The sequence below is a fragment of the Patiria miniata genome, unplaced genomic scaffold, assembly GCF_015706575.1.
Source record: "Patiria miniata isolate m_02_andy unplaced genomic scaffold, ASM1570657v1 HiC_scaffold_1, whole genome shotgun sequence".
Classification (NCBI taxonomy): domain Eukaryota; kingdom Metazoa; phylum Echinodermata; class Asteroidea; order Valvatida; family Asterinidae; genus Patiria; species Patiria miniata.
Window position 1 is genome coordinate 31,539,241 of NW_024037047.1, and position 22,141 is coordinate 31,561,381.

At 39.4% G+C, this 22,141-nt stretch overlaps 1 protein-coding gene across 1 annotated transcript in view; it reads right to left on the minus strand.

Annotated features, from left to right (window-relative positions):
- LOC119732821 (mucin-4-like) overlaps window positions 1-19,344 on the minus strand; it is a 71,004-nt gene extending 51,660 nt beyond the window's left edge. The window contains exon 1 of the mRNA XM_038206427.1: window positions 19,260-19,344. Coding sequence (XP_038062355.1) covers window positions 19,260-19,344 — 85 coding nt within the window. The remainder of the gene's footprint in view (window positions 1-19,259) is intronic.
- Window positions 19,345-22,141: the final 2,797 nt, after the last annotated feature.

Sequence of the window (22,141 nt, forward strand, 5' to 3'; positions counted from 1 at the left end):
TCATACTCGGCGCGAAAGCGAAAGCGAACGCGAATTTGTGACGTCGTGGCAAGTATTCGCGCTGCGAATTCGTAAAAGTTGAACATATTTCAACTCAGGCGAATTTCGCAGCGAATGCTTCGTGACGTCAAGTTCGCTTTGCATTCGCATTCGCATGAAGTATGAAGCGGCTAATGCCCTTAACGGAGCACAAAGGCCGCGCACTATTGCCTCGTGGAGTTCGGTCACCTACACTTTTGGCGTCGTAAATCCTGTAAAATTGTTTGTGCTGATGTGACGGATGAATGAATGCGATCTTTTGTGGTATACAACCGAAGCTATTTTGGTTACCGCCGGGGGCAGGAAGCTCACTAAAACTCGCAAGTTATTTGTTAAAATTTCAATCGAGTTCAAAGTTTATTCCGGTAGCACCCAAAAGCATTATGCTCGCATAATGCATTGTCCGAAGGGAAAAATGTGGGAAATCCCCTAGTAAGCGGGGCCTGAAAATTCTGTAAAAAATGAAATTGGCATAGAATCAACTAATTTATCTGAACAGTTTACGCCCCGTGTATTCGACATGGAAATACCACGTTATGTTACAATTGGACCGAAAACGTTCAACCTAGTTGATTGAATTATGAACTGAAAACGAATGCGAAGAACGTAAAGGGCAATTAATAACAAAAATCGAATTAAAACTGTCCATCTGACGCAAGCAGCTAGCTATATTGCACCATCGATTACCTTAGGTTTGTCACAGACTTTTAAGCATTTTGTGAGCTATTTGAACTATTTTCTGATGCTGTATATTTTCTGATACTGTACTGCACGGTCGGCCGATTGGTCGTTGCATTTTTTGTTCCCCCGCTTTTTTTATGGGAAGGTGGGATAGGGGCTTGCCCTTGTTTCCACGTTGCACTTAAATCAGATTGGCTTGATCGTCCTTGCTTGTAACAAAGGGTGATTATTGTAAAGACATAACTATGTCATAATCAATGATTATTCAATTCAACTTTTAAGCCTGTGGCAATGTCAAAAAAAAAGAAGAAACTGTGTAGCTTCAGATAAAATGGTTCTATGTTCTGAAGTAGTAAGCAGCCAGGAGGTTCAGGGTTCGAGTCCCACACGACTCAGTGATTTTGTCGAAGTCTTGCAAAACAATTAGTTAATGCCTGATATACTTCGTCACGACGCAAGTACAATGTTATGTTCACTCGGAGAAAATGATAAATTTCGAGCTGAAATAATAAATGGAATTTTAAGTTCTTTAAATTATTCTCAAATTGCATACAGATGAGAGCATCGTAGGTTCCAACGTTTTCGTGAGGGGTGGGGGATCTCCGGACTCCCTACCAAGGCGTACTTTCGACACCATTCACTCAACCCCCTCTGATAGCTAAATCCGCCCCCTGAAAACGCTGAACTGACCGACTATAAGCACAAAGCTAATATACCAGACCATCTGCCAAACTGTCCCGCTTGATACAGAGTCAGTCTCCTGACAAACCGAGAGATAAAACCTCCAACTCTCAAATTTCCCCCTTTTTAATCTCCAACAACAATATTGAAAAAAAAAAATCAACAGCAGCTCAGGCCAAATAAAAAGTCTCCGGTTTCTGGTATGGAGCTTGCCCCCAAAGTGGAGCGGCGACGCAGCTTTTTTTTTTTTTTTTTTTTTGTTCCTTTTTTTCCTTCAAATGTCGGCTGATGACTGCAAATGGTGCCAGACTAAATTTAGTGCAAAATTATAAGGAAGACAAGAGAGGCCACATAAAGCTTATACTAGAACGTAACTCCATCTAAAAACACGTTAAAAACTGTGCAGCAGCAAGATTCCAGTCAAACCAGTGAGTTTGGCGGTTGTGAGACATCATCTTACATTGACAAAAAAACTTTTCATTTTGCCGACGCGCATGGCTACGGCGACGCGCGTGCAAACCAGAAACCGGAGACTTTTTTTAGCCTAATACAGCTTACGGTGTAACCCAGAAACGCCCAAATATATCAAATAGTCTTTCACTACACCGTGACCAGTTTCTAAAACTTGGATCCGGGATTATATTTTGATTGACACTACAAAGTATGAATGCCATAAGACTGCCCTGGAAACGAAATATTTCAGTTGGTCTATTCAAATGTATAATTGGAAATTTGTCCAGGGGTCAGGATCTGCACGCCGTCTCGTTCTGGAAATTCGTTCCTACGCATTCACTCAAACCCCCCCCCCCCCGTTTCATGAAAACGCTATACATGTAGTATTTATTTATCATACAAAACTGACCGAGCATATAGGCACAAAGGTAGTGTACCAGATCTTCTGTCAAAAAGTCCCGTTTGATACGGAGTCAGTCTCTTGACAAACCGAGAGATAAATTCTCCAACTGTCAGAGAAAAATTGCGTTCAAAATTCCAATGAAAAGACATTAGTTAATTGATTTTTAATTTGTTTAAATTTGTTTTGGTAATGAAACGGAAGGAACTAGTAAAAGACAATGAAGAAATAAGGAACTTTCATTTGTACAGGTGGGAGGAACAAATATTCAAGGTAAATCCGCGGGATCAGGTAGGAGCTGACAACCCACGCTCGGCTTGGTGGGGAATGTAACTTGAGTCACAAGGGCTGGAAGGGAAGAAAAGTACCATGCACGGGGCCCAGCTATCAAACTTCCTTTCAAAAAAAAGGGCTCAAACAATGTCGGGCAATAAAATACAAGTACAAGCGTTCTTAGAGAGGTTCTCTTTTTTCAAAAAAAAATAAATAATTGAAATGAAAAATTCAGGTAGACATAGAGTTTAGGGGCCGCTGTCAGCGTTGTCCCAGCAACACGAACACTTAGATGACGTATACATCTGTATGGGTGTGTTTGTATCAGTAGTCCGTGTTCATTGTTTGTGTTCGTAAGTAAATAGCTAATAAATAATGCATGTGTCTTATAAATATTCATGTTGCCATGGTCTCATCTTTTGTTTCTTATGACGTTCTTGGCATTCTTTAAAAACTGTGACCCTGTCATGTGACCCGCAGCCCGCGCGTTTAAAAAAAAAATGATAGGCCAGAAAAAACGCCGATCGCGATCAAACTCACTAAGTGTAGCATTTTGCTGACTGCAAATTAGCAAAATATCGCCGTAGACCAGGTCTTGAAATCTGCGATGAACTCCAAGAGTCAAACTGGACTTTGATCTGCCATCAGACCGTAAGTTTGAGGTTTTGATTTCTTTTAAATAAAGATGCTTTTGATTGTGTTTTAGATGGCAGTAATATATCTTGAGCGTTACTTGATATCAGGCGTTTATGTAAATACCCTAGAGACATCATGTTTCTGAAGGATGAACTGAGAATATATTTTGTAGATTAATTCTCTGTTTTATATCTGGCTTAAATTGAGCGTTTATTGCCTTTTATTGGAGTCCTTTAAATATGGCTCTATGATTATTTGGCGATCATTTAATAGTTTGATCAATTTGGATATAACTATTTACAATGTAAGGGTGTACGCATGTACTTTTTAAATCCGCCATTACAAATTTTGCTGATGGCAAACTGGCTTAGGCCAACAAAAAAAATCTCCGGTTTCTGGTGTGGAGCTTGCCCAAAAAGTGGTGCGGCGACGCAGCTTTTTTTTTTTTACCTGATTTTTTGCTTCAAATGTCGGCTGATGACTGCAAATGGTGCACGACTAAACTTAGTGCAATTATATGGGATTCCAGAGAGCTTATTTTCGACCATAACCCAATCGAAAAACACGTTAAAATTGTGCAGCAGCAGGATTCCAGTCAAACCAGTGAGTTTGGCGGTTTTGAGACATCATCTTTCATTGAAAAAAAAACTTTTTCATTTTGCCGACGCGCATGGCTACGGCGACGCGCGCGCATACCAGAAACCGGAGACTTTTTTTTGGCCTTAGCTAGAAGCCGTTATTCCAAAGAGACCGTCTGTTACAACTGATAATGTAGTAACCAACGGATAACGTATCACCAACCGATAATGTATCACAAATTGACCGATATTGTATCACTAACCGATAATGTAGCACAAATTGACTGATAGTGCATTAAAATTTGTATCCGATACTGTATCACGTGTCGACGGATAATGTAACTACAAAATAACTGTATCCGATAATGTATCACCTCGGAACGGATACTGTATCAACCAATAAAGTATCAAAAATCAACCGATTAAGTATCAGTATGGGGAAAAGGTGTACACAAATGTTTGTTTCATGTCCTATATATCCCGCCCCACGTTTTGACCGGGGAGGGGGTCAGGGCTATTGAATCACCCCCCCCCCCCCCCCCATTTCGTCTTTAGAGAAAAAAGGCAGATTTTGAGGTATTTTTCAAACTTTCCAACCGCCGAAATAGTACTGAGAAAGGGAGAAAAAGTACAAAAAGCTTGAAATCCGCTGATACATTTGTATTATGAACAGCGCCCCCAGTGTCATGTGGTCTCCAGCAAGCGCCCCCCCCCCCCTCCCCTCTTTTTGAATTTCACGGCCGGATTATTATTATTTTTTTTTAGCTATCCCCCATGCCCCAGTCCCCGGCACAGATTTACGCCACTGTTGCAAGGGCGGACCCAGGAATTTTCGCAGGGGCAGGGGGTTTCATCAGCAAAAAAATCTGAAAATGTACACACGTTAATTTTTTTTCTCCGGACACTTGGCCTCCGTAAAATCAAAAACTGGGGGTGCCATATTTCAATAGGGGGCGCTGTTCAAATTCGACGATTATTTACACTGTTTTACAGAATGGTGTACAAATACCCCCTATCTAAGCTGCCTCCGTCCGTATTTTGAACAGGCGGACATTATACCTGTATGTTTTTTGGGGGGAGGGTGTTACAGCTGGGGGGAGGGGGTTTGACCCCTAACCCCCCCCCCTCCCGGATCCGTGCCTGTGTTGGCCTCAAGGGTGCGGCAGGCTCGTGACGTTTGGACTGCAAACTGTCAGTGGGTGGACAAATAACAAATGACGTCACATGCCAACGGTGCCCTCCCCCTTAAAACAAAAGCCGGGGCATTTGTACGGTACAGTAATATAGTGAACATGATTGTAGGATTTTATCAGCGCTCCCCGTTGAAAATATGCCACGATACGGAGCCCATACGGAGGCCAAGTGTCCGGAGAAAAAACTTGTCCACATTAATTTCGGCGCGGATGTGCGAGTGCGGTTAACCCCCCCCCCCCTCCCCCCCCCCCCCCCCCCACACACACACACACACACCCGACATCAAAAGCTGGGTACACCACTAGCCTAGGCCCACTTGGAAGTAGAGTGTCTGCAAACCAGAGCAACTCCCTCCCAAATTCAACAAAAAAGTTCTTAATGATAAACTTTCCCGAGTGGGGACTCATCATAGTAAAGGCACTTATTATAGTCAGGTGGCTTAGACCCAATATTTGACAAGATCGTGACCAACTGGTCCAAAGCACCAAACTTAGCAAATATGTTGTTATAGCCTTAAAGAAGATATTTTGAAGGGGTGACACCAGAAATTCTTTTGGGAAGGGTGCCTAATTTGCATAAATCTTTAATCCCTAATGTGTAATACATAATCAGTGGTGTAGCCAGGAATTTTTCATGGGGGGGGGGGGGCTGGAACATATCATGGGGGGGGGGGGGGCGTCATGTAGATCAATGATATTTTTTTTAGAAACTCAAAATCTCAGTGGGGGGCGACTGGGGGGCGACAAGGTTTCATGGGGAGGGCAGTCGCCCCCACGCCCCCCCCCCCCCCGGCTACGCCACTGTACATAATGAAGTTGGTCCACCCTCATCTGTGCAAGTTGGCACATACAGATATTTTGTTTTCACTTTGTTTCCTCGTATGTGTTGACATAATTCAATGATGATGATGCCACTTTAAGGTTGAGGGGAGGCATGTGACATGTATCGATAATACTTAAAAAAAAAAAAAAAGCAGCAAAGATGGGAGTTACATGACATACGGAATTAGTCACATGACAGGAACGGAATTTAAGAGGAAACATCAAACACATCCAAATTTATTTCCGTTTATTGTACCCATGCACTTGGTCCTTTCTACAGTTTAGTTTTCTCATACAAAGCCAGCCGCAAAGAGGTCAGTAATGACACAAACAAAATTTAAGGGGAAACATCAAACACATCAAAACTCATTTCCGTTTATTTAACTCACACTTGGTCCTTTCTACAGTTTGTTTTCTCATTCAAAACCAGCCGCAAAGAGGTCAGTAATGACACAAACAGAATTTAAGGGGAAGCATCAAACACATCAAAAGTTATTTCCGTTTATTTTACCCACACTTGGTCCTCTCCAAATGTCTTTTTTCCACTCATAATTATCCGTGATAAAGTACCGTACATCGAAATGTCTCGTATATTACCAATATCGTTTGTTAAAGGCATATATCATTTGCATTTATCCGAAAAGTAAATACCGACTATTTATCGACAAGCTTACTAAGTCTTGCATTAAAGACTAGTACTGTACACCCCGTGAAATTTATTGTAGGTGAACCTCAACGATCAGTTAATATTAACTGACTTTTGAAAAAAGAGTGCTATTGACGAAATCGTGTGTCGCGATCATGTGTATTGTTTTTGTTTTCTCGAAAAGTGTACTATCCACTGAGCTGAAACTTCAACAGAATTTGAGTGGTGTTACCCGTTTTATTATTGGAAACAACCAAGATGCATGAAAAGCAAATGACCCTATAGGCTTTTTATAAGTCCATGCACACCCTGCCTATGGGGAAGAAAGATTCGAGCGTAGAAACCAGAGTCCGAACAAGCAACCTTGCTGAGGAGGGTGAGCGGGGCAAAAAAAAACAGGCGCCCCATATGTCCAAACTCGAGAGGATAACTTAAATCTCCTTTACCTTACCCCTTCTGCTTCACCTCACGGTTCATCCCTGCCACAGCCGGTGCAGCATGAATTTAGGTTTTATGAAATACGGACTCATTGGTGATATTGCGCATGCTCATGCATGGATAATTAGGGGGGGGACCGGTCACGTGAGAGGGTTTAACCAATAAAAGGGAAAAAGAGTCCGATTTTAATACAAGTCCGATTTTCATATGACACCGGCCCTCTTATGTGCTCTTTTCACCGGCCCTCTTTTCATATGTGCTCGGCCCTCTGCTATTCAACCTGTTTATCACCGATATATCTAATAACCTTTCTTCCAAGTGTCTGCTTTTTGCAGATGACACCCTCATTTACCGGCCAATTCTTTCGCCCCGAGATGAACTCAACTTCCAATCGGACCTTGATGCTCTTGCCCATTGGAGCATAACAAATGGAATGAAACTCAACCAGGGAAAGTCCAAGATAATGCACATGACGCGTACAAAGAAAACAATAGTCCTCCCACACTACACTCTCCAAGGATTACCCCTCACAGTTGCCCCTACCTTCAAGTATCTTGGAGTAACCGTGAACAATAAGCTAACATGGAATGACCACGTCGATGCTGTTGTGTCTAAAGCTAACAAAACTTTGGGCTTCATATGACATATCGCAGGTGGATCATCGTCCAAGGCTCTCTTGTCACTCTACCGAACCCTAGTCCTGCCTGTGCTTGAGTATGGGTTGCCTGCCTGGTGCCCATACACAGCCACGTTGGCCGCCAAACTCGAGCGAGTGCAAAGACGAGCCACTAGGATGATCCTAAAGCAACAGAGAGGAGCCATGACCTATGAGGACAGACTGCATACACTGAACTGGTTAAGCCTTGAAACTAGACGACACAAACTCACTGTTCAATTTACCATTAAATGTTTGTTTGGCCTCATTGATTGTCTCAGTATTACATCCCATACAGTAGTCAATACCCGTCACCTGGACACAGTTTCATTTAATCACCATTACGCCAGAACCCTAAGTTTAAGGAATTCCCCTGTTCATGCTTTTCCTCGTATATGGAGTAATCTCCCAATCCACGTTAAGGACTCATTGATACTTGATTCATTTCAGTGTTTTAATCGTGAATTATGTGCTCATTTTATTGATGGTTAAATGCCTGTAATGTTTTGTCTATTTGTTGCTTTTGATCTAAATTGTGTTTTGGATATTGGTTGAGCAGGGAGGTTTGGCCGATTCGGGCCCGGGACCTCTGTATTGCTGTTCCAGCGCTGTAACGGTAGTCCAGGGGTCTCGGGTTCGGGTCCTGGTTCGGTCAGATTTCTTTGCTCAACTAATATTCATTTCAAATTATACCAGTCAGTTTTCTTTCCTTCATGAATCATTTAATTTTTTTTTTCGTATAGAGTTCTCTTATTAACTTTTGGTTTGTTTGTTTGTTTGTTTGTTTGTTGGGGTGTTGGGCTGTTTGTCGTTTGTTTGTTTTTTGTTAATATGTTTTGTGTGTGTGTGTGTGTGTGTGTTACGTTTGTACATGTATTAGACTGTTCGTATAATTGTAACTTTGCTTGTCTGTTTGCATGTGTACGGTATCTGTTATGTTTTTTCTGTATGGTTTTATCGGATTGTTCTTGTCTTTGTTAAGATGCTTTTTTCAACTCGTTTGTATGTTTCATTGCTTACTTGTTTATCACTTATTGTGTTTCTTACTGAATTATTTTATTTATGCTACTTTTTTATTTTCATTTAAATTCATTTACATATTTAGCAGATATTTATTTACCCATTTTTTTATTCATATATATTACCCTCCATTATTATAGCATTTTTAATTTCCAGATTTATTTTTAACTTCTCATATTACTTGTATTTAATAATTATATTTTAAAGTTATTTCATGTTACCAACCTAGGATTGGATGAACAGGCTTTTGAGTCACAGTGTTTTCACTTTTGTTCATCCTGGCCATCTTAGATTGGATTGTCTTTACTCTGCTTGTTGAACTCCCTCCCACTTCCACTCTTCCCCAATCCGCTCCCCTTCTATACATTCCTCATCCCCACCCCCATTTCTTCCCCATCTCATTCTTACCTACTGTACCTATACACATCTATTCTTTATGATTGGTATTTGTTACACAATTTATCTTTCATCTTGACTGTCCTTGATGTATGACATTTCTTACATTGTATGTACATGTACATGTTTGTATTTTGAATTTTTTGGCCGAATAAATAATAATAATAATAATAATAAACTTCTGATGTATACTCGTCCGCCCTCTACGTCATTAGCGGTGCAAATAGGTTGAAAATACCAAAAGCGAGTATGTAGGCCTACATCATCATTTAGCGGTCGCAACCGGGATCTCGTTCAAAACGCCTCGCCACAGTTTGCTTTATTTATTCGCATGCATGCACATGTGCTGCAGGAGTCTACGTGTGCGTTGTTGATTTGATTTTCTCAATACATGCACATGTTTTTGATAAAACCGAAATCCAAGGGAATAACGACCCACATCAGTTGAAACGATATTTGCGCAGTGTTCATCGTGGGGCACAACGTTTGTCGATTTGTGCTGCCGCGGTTTGCGTCGGTTAATGAGAAGCGGTCACAATTGGTTTATATAATTATTTAACGTTGTAATGGCATATGATTGTCTCTAGGCTCGGTACTTCCCTGGCACTGCATTTACATTGCTAGCACATGTACCCGGTTCAAAATAGCTTGGGACCATTTTTTTGTTATTTTAATTGATAAACAATATCAAAACTTTACAAATTTAGTAAATTATTATTAGCTTTATGCCATCTATGATTAAAATCATTTACGCCCGGTATACTAATACTACGTGAGTATAAACGCAAATATGTTTTACGATTTATGAATGTATGTATTGTCTTCTACCTCGCTTTCTTCTTGGAGAACCAAGACAATGCTGTCACCAAAGTATGCACAGTTTCTAATAATGTGCGCTTCCATGTACTATTCATCGGGTGATGATTGACCTATCCGAGGACCGATTTCTCTTCTAAACTTACACAATTATATTCAAATATTGGATCGAGCGAGCACAGATTATACACCGTCTGGGACTCTCCAAAGTGTGTGTCAAAGTGTGCGTCTGTGTTTTCGACTTTCCTGCCTTTTCTTTTCCCCTCATGATAGTCAGGTGGCTTAGACCCAATTTTTGATAAGATCGTGACCAACTGGTCCAAAGCACCAAACTTTGCAAATATGTTGTTATAGCCTTAGAGAAGATATTTTGAAGGGGTGACCCTGAGATTCTTTTGGGAAGAGTGCCTAATTTGCTTAATCCCTACCGTGTATTACATTTATTCCCACATTTGAGTACTTTATTATTTTTTTTAAGTATATTTTGGGGATTCTACTTACACATCCTTACTTCAATAACATGTTCTAAAACATTTAAGATAATTATGAGGACATAGTAACGATTCAAAATGGCTACTATTACATTCTAAAGTTGCGCTCATTAACCTTGTCTCCAGATATAATCAAGTAGTCTTGCCAAATAGTATTGATGAGCTTCAAATTCACCAAGTTGCTAACTGGCACAGTTACTCGATTTAGACTTCATGGAAAATCATGTGGACAACAACATTGTGCTATTTAGCTCAGAACACAAAAACGGGGAGCTTGATCAAGTCCTCCACGTCAGGCTTCAAGTAATTTTAGCCCAATTTACGGACACCTCATTTCTCCCCTTTTTGTTTTTGTGGGCTAAATATCAAGATGATATAATTTTCACATGATTTCCCATTTATTTTTGTTAGGATAACTGGGTCATTAAGTAACTTTGTGAATTTGAAGTTCATTAATACTGAGGTTTGGCAAACTACTTGATAATATCTGAGGGAAAAGGAAATGGATCTTTATTATGTCCTCATAATCTTCAAGTCTCCGATATCCTTTAGAAAATGTTATTTAAGTAAGGATATGTAAGTAAATTCCCAAAATATACTTTTCAAAAATAAAAAAAAATCTACCCAAATATGGGAATAGATATATATCACACGACAGGGATTAACGCTTTATGCAAGTTAGGCACTCTTCCCAAAAGAATTTCAGGTGTCACCTCTTCTAAATATCTTCTCTGGGGCTATAAGAATCTATCTGCCAAGTTTGGTGCTTTGGACTAGTCGGCCACGATTCCAACCGTATGCAACCTGACTATTAGACTTTAATTAATTTGCAATATTTTCACCTTTTCCAAATATACTGATACATTATCGGTTGATTTTGATACATTATCGGTTGATACAGTATCCGTTCCGAGGTGATACATTATCGGATACAGTTATTTTGTAGTTACATTATCCGTCGACACGTGATACATTATCGGATACAAATTTTACTACACTATCGGTCAATTTTTGCTACATTATCGGTTAGTGATACAATATCGGTCAATTTGTGATACATTATCGGTTGGTGATACGTTATCCGTTGGTTACTACATTATCAGTTGTAACACCGTCGCTTGAGGCAGACAGGCCCTGCGACAGGCTGACAACAGCTACCTAGCGTCACCGCCGCCAAGCTGGTGAGCGTGACGCCCGGTTTTATTTCACATCACCTGCCTGCCTACAGCAGAGGCTCCGTCGAGGTGGCTGCGCACCGTCAAGCCAGTGGTCCAAGTGCGAGAGAGTATTTCACCCATGCACATGCCAACGCAACTTAAACCGTAAAGTACGGTGGGCCCTAAATATTAAATAACTATTGCCGACTTAGGTTTAATATAATACTAGTAAAGTTCATTTAATTAGGTGATGTAACTATTTGCTCTTGTTTGCTTCAATAACTTTCTTCTAAGCGTAAATTAAACTTTTATTTTAGTTATTTTGGTTAATTTAAATCGATTTGGTTCATTATAAGTTCTATACTCCAAGCTCTTAACTTTTCTTCATTTAATTGATTGATCAATTTTTTTTAACCTAAGGTTAGTTTCATACCCATCACTGGTATTTTAGGTATTTCACAGGCTCCTAGACCTTGATCTACATTATTGATTGGGTCACTATCGCCTCATTCTGTAAATAATATTCGTAAGGATTTGTACATAATATTTGTAAAGATTATTCGTCGCCTGTAAATATACAGTTTGTGCATATTAAATTATTTGTAAATATACAGAACGTCTGAGAGGATTATTCTTGGTGTTTGCACGAAGTTGTGGGTGGGAAAACCAGTCCCAAAAATTCCACTGCCCTAATTTCTGGGGGTAGTTGTGACAGCCGCTCAGGCTCCCATCAGAGCAATGTATAGGGTCTATGGTTTAGGTATGTACTTGGTTTAGGGTTTGTAAATACCAACTTATTTCGCTGTACATGTATATCACTATGTAAAAAGATTTTCACTGATTCCAACGGGATTCCTTAAATCCTGAAATCAGGAAAATTCCTGACAAGTATCATCTCTACTGCATATAAGCTCCCAATCAAATCAAATCAATTCGACATTTATTTTCACATTGACATCCTCGGTAACAATTCAGACAGAAAACAGTATATATATGTATAAACAAAACATTCTTCACAGACAGTATGTAATTAAGTGTAAATATTAAATGATGTCAACATAAAGGAAAAAGGTGAAGCACTGCTTTTGTACCTTTCCCTGGGACAGGACAAAACTTAAACAACTAACTACACACGGACTAAGACAGGACAATAGGTTTAAGAGTGAGACCCGGTACAATATGTAAAATAATGACTAAGCAAAGCAGAGAAGAAAATGGTTTTTTTTAAGTTAAGTATAAGTATTGATGATCGATTTTTTTTCCAATTTTTTGGCAAATGAAACCACAGTAGTACATGTACACTCTTTTAAACCAATGTTGAGTTCATTCCAGTATATGACACCACGTTGAAATGGACTGTTTCTAAAAAAGGAAGTTCTATTTTTTTTCTCACAAACAGATCACCTTTCGATGAACTACGTGTTTCATATGAATGAACAGAAGAAGTAAATGAGAATAGATGATTAAAAATGTGAGGGAGCATGTTGTGAGTATATTTAAACATAAGTATACCCAGTCGGTGGTGGTAGAGATCATTCAGTTTCAGAATATAAAGTTGCAGGTCAAACGTTTACCATCTTACTGCATTATATTTTTAGTTGAGCCCCTTCCATTGGACTTCAATGGAATATCAGATTTGATTTAAGTCCAACACGAATGAGCCGCTTTGATTTTGACATTTAAAATAGTTGAGCTGTCTTAACGTTGATGAAGTAGATTTAAAATTATCCTTTGATTGGGGAAATGGAACTCTTCACAGAAAGTGGTGAGATGTGGCTCTGAAAAAAATGCAGTTTAGCTGTTGATATTCTTCATTAAAAAATGGGAAGAGTTACAGGGAGAATGGTTACAAACGCTGAGAGTATAGTGTGACTCAAGTAAATCAAAACAGTTTGGAATATTTTTCCAGACTTGGACTATTTCTGGTGGGTGTGTGTTCGAGCGGGAGAGTACGTCCGAGTGAGCGAGATTGAGCGAGTCCGAGGGAGATCATGTGCTGCCGCACTGGTCGATGGATCGGGCCGGCAACTCCCCTGTAGGTAGGACGCACCCTAACTCGCACATGTTCCCACGATTGGTATTTTTTCTGGGTGGGGTAACACTTCGAGTCAAAACTGCTTGTTGACTTTTTTTTGTCTCTGAAACAAAACTGATCTAATATAAAAAGGTTCCGAAAGTCTCGGGGAAAAGTCTCGATTACTTCGGTGCATTCTACCATGGTGCACGCTGAAGTGAAAAGTGTTTTATCAAAAAAAAGTTTTTCTCGACACGCTCTTATTTTACCAGCCAAATGCTGCATTTGGATTCAGACGGAGCCAATATGGTACCCTATGATTAAGTCTAAATGCGGCTGGGTTATGAGAGCCCGTCTTTACATGAAGAAGATCTATTCATAGCAAAAACACATACTGTTCAATTAATTCATAAACAGAATTAGTTTGGAAATGGATTAAAACTGCACTCATTAGGCTGCCGCTCTTATATATAACAAGCTGGTTTACCCGATCATAGATCGGGTAGGGCGTAATGTTGGGGATGAAAATGTGGGGAGTTAAATGTAAATGGGGGATATAGTTGGGGAGACATGCAGTTAAAGAATAGCAATTTCTGTGGTGTGATCTGAGGCAATTTGTGATAACTAAAACCAATTTGAGCAAAAGATCATCTGTGAAAGTTTTGAGTTTTGAGTAATTGAATCAGCTACATGTAATCTGAGCAATAGAATCATTATTGTAGGCTACAATATTTTTATTCGGGGAAGAAAAAGTATGGGGGGGGGGAGACCAAACAATGTCCCCCCTCAAAATGTGTGTGTGTGTGTGGGGGGGGGGGGTGTCCCCTGTCCCCCGTGGATTTACGCACATGATAATTATGTACCATGGCAACTGTCTGTAAATGTTGCCGTTGGTCTGTTAAATTGGCTTTTTGTGAGGCAGTCGCATTTGGAAAACGTAGTGAAAAGGTTACTGTAGTACACAGGCGAAGGCTGGTTGTACAGTTTGACAATAAATCATAATGCAATAAAACGTGAAGGTGTCATTTAAAATGAAAATGTTGAGTGTTACCAAAAAATTACAAACGATCTGAATCATGGAGGAAGGTCATAATTAAGTTTCAGTATTGGACTCTTCAACAAACGTAAACTTGAACTTCTTACAATTTGCGAGACCGTCTGCGATTCAACTTTTATTCAAGTTGGTTCAACCATCTATATATAAGAGCAAGTTTTACTTGGCCTCCGAGAAATGTTTGCTTCTGAAAGGATCCGAGACCGCGGCTTCACGTCCGTGGAAAAATGTGGGTGTCTTCTTCCGGGTCGGACACTTTTTCGTCGATTTTTTTGTGACTTCGTTTTAAGATCGCGATATTTGAAGCAATTAATGCATCGATCCTTCGTTGACCCCAAACAGGCCCCCGAAATTATAACGCGACACTGAATCATACGTGGCGGGCAGCGAACTCACAACGCTCAGCCTTGGTGGTGGATAGATATTTCGTATTCGGCTAATAATTCCACCTAGTTGTGCAGAACTGTCAAAACCTAATTTCCAAAACCTAACCGACAAGAAACTTTAATTGCGTTTGAAATCCATTAACTTGGACCCGTTTGGTACTCCACAGAGCAGTTAAGTTCAGCGAATTTGAAACGATACGTTGTAACTAATAAAAGTCGAAAATGATTTTGAATATCACAAAAAAATGCACAACTTCATATAAAGTTTAAACTAAAAAGAGCCTTAACACATGGATTATCAAGTTACATAATTTATGGCAAGATGGATATTCGTGATGGTGAGCAGTGGAACTTTTCTGTACGACACCAAACGCATGTTGATATGACCACTATTCGCAAGTTTTGAACGAAGTGTTTCATTCATTTGAAACTTTTCTTAAATGTTGGCAATTTTCTTTGCATGTTTTACTATCGGTACGACGAAAAATGTTAAAGACGCAATTTTTCGAGTTTCACCTCGACAATTGTTTGTAATGGCTTGCTTTTAGAATTATAAAAGTAATTCACGTTTGAAATAGACATCGAACGGAAAAAAAATCCACAGACATTTTAGTTATTTAATTATTTCTTCGCAAAATTCTAGTTTTGGCTGTCAGAAGCTTTCGCTCTCTAGATATGCCCAAAACGAAAGCCCTTTTTTTCAGAGGGTGGCAGACGCCTAAAATCAGAATATTTTTTTGTCAATAAAGCAGAACATACAAATTAAAAATTCGTTTGGAGGAAAGACAAATCCATGTTTAAGAGCATGCACGGGTTGTAACTTTCAAGCTATATACCTGGCACCGCAAAGACGTGTTGGACAGCACACAGAACCACGACGGCCGCACAGACCACAAGCATCGTGTCCCGGCTCAGATACATTGTACCAGCTCCTTGAACAGCAAGTGCTGGTCTTCACGGTGAGTTTCGAAAACCCCACTTCTCACGAGTTGAAATTTTGATCAAGAACTTCAATTTTTAGTTGTGGCCTTCGGAATCGACGGCTTCCAAATGCCTCGCACTCCCGGATCTGTGTTCTTATTAGGGCGAGAGTTCTCTACATCCATGGACGCGTTGATTGGTCCTTTGCCCAATCACCTACTATGAAATACTGCCGTTGTAGTCCGGTCAATTTAGACCCAGACCAAATTGCAATAGAAACCATTCAAGCATTAAACGAATTTACATAAATACACAAACAACATGTTAAAAATCTAATTGTTTCCATGAAGTGGAAGGGTGTTTTTCAAGCATTTTTTCAGATAAATATTTGTGACATTTTGTCCTCGAACAATTCGTCTAGTGACTTGATGCGATTTACATACATATTAGCTAGTGTTTAGGGATCCATGACCACATGCGAGTTCAGCTGACGACTGTGTCAAATAGTATTTTTTTTTACAGGACACTACGATTTTCCGCCGAAACTTTGCGCAATAAGTCCACAGACGAGATACAATTATTTGGGAAAAGGGCAAGGGATGTCTAAAACATTATTTTGATTATACACAGGTGGAAAACGGTTGGACAGTGCATACATGGACCGTTTTTAAAGTAAAGCGACAATCCTTAATTAAATATTATTAATTGAGCGCCTGAAAATGATGTGTTGGATTTGGTTAAGAAAAGTAAGGATTACTGGGCTCAGGTTGTGAAGCTTACAGTGCATTTTGTAAGTACATGAAAATATAGAACAAAACCTTTCAAAATACTTGGATCACAAAGAAAAAAAAGTTAATGGGCGAGGTTGATGAGAAACAGATGTAGTTCTGTACATGAACTTTCCATGTTTTTCATAAGTACGGTACAGTAACTTTAAACAACTAAATTGAGAAGATCATGATTGAGGTACTAACATTGATTGAGACATCTGCTTGTACAGTCAACAGTGAAATGAACTACTCCAGAAAAGCATACTTGAGTCCCGACAAAACGATTCTTTGGATGTAACAGACCTCGCGTTGCTGTTACTAAATGATCTCATTGGCACCCCCCCCCCCCCCCCCCGCCATCCAAGGCTTTGATCTGGGGAACTTGCATTATTTGTAGACGCTCCCTAAATATATTAAATAAGTATTGCCGATTTAGAGTAGGTTTAATATAATACAAGTAAAGTTCATTTAATTAGGTGATTTAACTTTTTGCTCTTGTTTGCTTCATTAACTGTTCTTCTAAGCGTAGGTTAAACTTCTATTTAGTTATTTTCGTTACTTTAAATAGATTTGGTTGATTATAAGTTCTATACTCCAAGCTCATAACTTTTCTGCATTTAATTGATTGATCATTTTTTTTAACCTAAGGTTAGTTTCATACCCATCGCTGGTATTTCAGGTATTTCACAGGCTCCTGGACCTTGATCTACATTATTTATTGGGTCACTATCGCCTCATTATGTAAATAACATTCGTAAGGATTTGTACATAATATTTGTAAAGATTATTCGTCGCCTGTAAATTTACAGTTTGTGCATATTAACTTATTTGTAAATATACAGAACGTCTGAGAGGATTATTCTTGGTGTTTGCACGAAGTTGTGGGTGGGAAAACCAGTCCCAAAAATTCCACTGCCCTAATTTCTGGGGGTAGTTGTGACAGCCGCTCAGGGTCCCATCAGAGCAATGTATAGGGTCTATGGTTTAGCTATGTACTTGGTCTAGGTTTGTAAATACCAACTTATTTCGCTGTACATGTATATCACTATGTAAAAAGATTTTCACTGATTCAAACGGGATTCCATAAATCCTGAAATCAGGAAAATTCCTGACAAGTATCATCTCTGCTGCATATAAGCTCCCAATCAAATCAAATCAATTCGACATTTATTTTCAGATTGACATCCTCGGTAACAATTCAGACAAAAACAGTATATATATGTATAAATAAAACATTCTTCACAGACAGTATGTAATTAAGTGTAAATATTAAATGATGTCAACATAAAGGGAAAAGGTGAAGCACTGCTTTTGTACCTTTCCCTGGGACAGGACAAAACTTAAACAACTAACTACACACGGAATAAGACAGGACAATAGGTTTAAGAGTGAGACCCGGTACAATATGTAAAATAATGACTAAGCAAAGCAGAGAAGAAAATGTTTTTTTTTAAGTTAAGTATAAGTATTGATGATCGATTTTTTTTCAATTTTTTTGGTAAATGAAACAACAGTAGTACACTCTTTTAAACCAGTGTTGAGTTCATTCAGGTATATAACACCACGTTAAATGAACTGCTTCTAAAAAAGGAAGTTCTATTTTTTCTCACAAACAGATCACCTTTCGATGAACTACGTGTTTCATATGAATGAACAGAAGAAGTAAATGAGAATAGATGATTAAAAAGTGGATGGAGCATGTTGTGAGTATATTTAAACATAAGTATACCCAGTCGATGGTGGCAGAGATCATTCAGTTTCAGAATATTAAGTTGCAGGTCAAACGTTTACCATCTTACTGCATTATATTTTTAGTTGAGGCCCTTCCATTGGACTTTAATGGAACATCAGATTTGATTTAAGTCCAACACGGATGAGCCGCTTTGATTTTGACATTCGAAATAGTTGAGCTGTTTTAACGTTGATGAAGTAGATTTAAAATTATCATTTGATTGGGGAAATGGAACTCTTCACAGAAAGTGGTGAGATTTTGCTCTGAAAAAATGCATTTCAGCTGTTGGTATTCTTCATTAAAAAATGGGAAGAGTTACAGGGAGAATGGTTACAAACGCTGAGAGTATAGTGTGACTCAAGTAAATCAAAACAGTTTGGAATATTTTCCAGACTTGGACTATTTCTGGTGGGTGTGTGTTCGAGCGGGAGAGTACGTCCGAGTGAGCGAGATTGAGCGAGTCCGAGCGAGATCATGTGCTGAACTGGTCGAGTGATGGATATTTGTGATCGTGAGCAGTGGAACTTTTCTGTACGAAACCAAACGCATGATGATATGACCACTATTCGCAAGTTTTGAACGAAGTGTTTCATTCATTTGAAACTTTTCTTAAATGTTAGCAATATTCTTTGCATGTTTTACTACCGGTACGACGAAAAATGTTAAAGACGCAATTTTTTCGAGTTTCACCTCGACAAATATATTTTTTTTAATGGCTATTTTTTTAGGATTATAAAAATAATTCACGTTTGACATCGAACGGAAAAAAAAATCCACCGACATTTAAGTTATTTAATTATTTCTTCGCAAAACTCTAGTTTTGGCTGTCAGACGCTTTCGCTCTCTAGATATGCCCAAAATGAAAGCCCCTTTTTTCAGAAGGTGGCAGACGCCTAAAATCAGAATATTTGTTTGTCAATAAAACAGAACATACAAATTGAAAATTCTTTTGGAGGAAAGACAAATCCATGTTTAAGAGCACGGGGTGTAACTTTCAAGCTATATACCTGGCACCGCAAAGACGTGTTGGACAGCACACAGAACCACGACGGCCGCACAGACCACAAGCACCGTGTCCCGGCTCAGATACATTGTACCAGCTCCTTGAACAGCAAGTGCTGGTCTTCACGGTGAGTTTCGAAAACCCCACTTCTCACGAGTTGAAATGTTGATCAAGAACTTCAATTTTTAGTTGTGGCCTTCGGAATCGACGGCTTCCAAATGCCTCGCACTCCCGGATGTGTGTTCTTATTTGGGCGAGAGTTCTCTACATCCATGGACGCGTTGATTGTGATTGGTCCTTTGCCCAATCACCTACTATGAAATACTGCCGTTGTAGTCCGGTCAATTTAAGTTAAGACCCAGAACAAATTGCAATAGAAACCATTCAAGCATTAAACGACTTTACATAAATACACAAACAACATGTTAAAAATCAAATTGTTTCCATGAAGTGGAAGGGTGTTTTCAAGCATTTTTTTCAGATAAATATTTGTGACATTTTGTCCTCGAACAATTCGTCTAGTGACTTGATGCGATTTACATGTCTATATTAGCTAATGTTTAGGGATCCATGACCACATGCGAGTGCAGCAGACGACTGTTTCCAATAGTAATTTTTTTTTACAGGGCACTACGGATACAGTGGACGATTTTCCGTCGAAACTTTGCGCAATAAGTCCACAGACGAGATACAATTATTTGGGAAAAGGGCCCGGGATTTTGATTATACACAGATGTAAAATGGTTGGACAAATTTCCCCCTTTTTAATCTCCAACAACTGTTCAATGGAACACTGTTGGAAATTCAAAAGCAGCTATTATACAGCTCACGGTGTAACTCAGAAACGCCCAAATACATGTATATTGTCCTACGTGCAATTATTAGCTCTACTCCGTGACCTCACAAGAACCAATTGAACTTATTTTCTTGGTCTTGATATTCAGTTAACCTTCAGTATTTGACAATTTTTCAGGTATTGCGCAGGCTGTGTGTTTATATGCTGACTATGTCACGCAGCCTGGTTTAATACCATCTGCTTGTTTCACTGTTTTGTGTGATGTAAGTGCCCAATTTCATGGCTCTGCTTTCCACAGAATTCTGCGCTTACAGCGATCAATGTACTAACAGCGCTAACATTAACAAACAAAAATCTGTGCCAATTCTGCATGTTTAAATCACAGCACCCTGAGTTACAGGATGTTCACATGCACAAAAGCTAAAAAATCCTCACTTTTAAACCCGTGAAATATGCCAACCGTAAGCACGGAATTTTCTTGCTAGTAAGCGGGAATTCTTCGCTAATGGTAGCAAGAAGGGCCATGACATTTGTTCATGTTGTCATATTGAGTTCTGTTGCCGAAGTGTCATGAGCTTTGCTGAGGACGTTCTCTCCGTGGCATCATTTGTATACTATTGAACTTTCCGAACAAGTGCCACATATTGAGGCAATTCCTTGAAAAACAAAATATAAAAACAGTGTGCCTCGTTTATTGGCTTTTCCGGCGGGGCATCATATTTTGCAATGTTTTCTCTTGACTATGATCTTGCAATGGCTAATCTTAACGGGGCCGTATCATAAGTCCGACGCCTCATAGGTCCGACGCCTCATAAGTCCGAAATTTCGGACTTATGAGGCGTCGGACTTATGAGCGGACCCCATCTTAACAGCTAAGCTTTTAGTTAGCTTTTAGACTGGCTCAGTGTTGCTATCTTACTGAATATTTCTTCCTAGGATTCCCTTGCTACAACAATTAAACAAGCAACTAGCTACTAGTTGCTATGCATGCTGCAACATATGCAACCACATAATTCACAGAAGTTGAATCTCAAACAAATTCCTTATTTTGTTGTCCATCCTGCTATTTGAGGCATTTGTATAATGGCCAAAATGGCATTGTGGGAAGGGAAGGCAGATTGATTTTACCCTTTTTTAAAGGATTTTACTTTTGATACTCTCAGGCCTCATCTTAATCCGAAAATTTGGGGCTCTCAACATGGGCATCACCAGGATTTTTTCTGGAGGGGGGCAAAACATATTTTTCCCAAAACATTCTTGTATTTCTGAACAAATTCTCGATTTCTCAGTTTTAGACGGGGGCAGGGACATTTTGCCCCCCCCCCCAATTCATTAAATTTTCACCACTATGACTTCGCGCCTCTTTTTCTTTTCTTTTGTTTTCTCTTTTTTTTTTTCTTCCTTTTTTTTTTTTTTTGCTTTTCCAGGGAGGGGGGCGCCCCCCTCCCCCCCTCGCGACGCCCATGGCTTTCAATACTGCGTATGATATATGAGAGTCTCAAAACTTAAGATATTGAAAACATGCAACAAAAGAAAATATACTGGCACCTGAAACAACCAGTCCAACACCCCATCAGTGCTGCATTACATCAATCAACTGTGCCGAAAGAAACATCTGCCATGTCTGGCACATGGTCTCCATTTCTACACATTTTCTCCTTAGTCAGCCACTAGATTAAAGAAGAGGTCAGTCTTTTCAAACAGTTGGACCGTGGTTGCACACGTACCAGTCTAGTATTTGGCCTCAAATTTATATCACTTGAATTCCCTCTCAGGTGCACAATGGTGAAGAAAAGTCTCCTCTAAAAATTGAATTGAGAATTCAAACTTGGTCTTGGTTGGTGAAATACTGAGGACTTTGTCTTTGCCTCATGGAAATTGTGGAGGATTTTGTCGGCCAAAGAGTGGGTAAAGTTGGCCTGATTTTGTTTTGCATGTTTTACAGCACCTCTCTAACCATGTTCACTGCCTTTATTAACACGACATAATTACTTCTAACACATGACATACACATGGTATCTGTGCACAATTTTGTTTAGTTTTGACCAGCCATGGAGGATATCTATTGCTCTTCAATTCTCTTCTCCCCG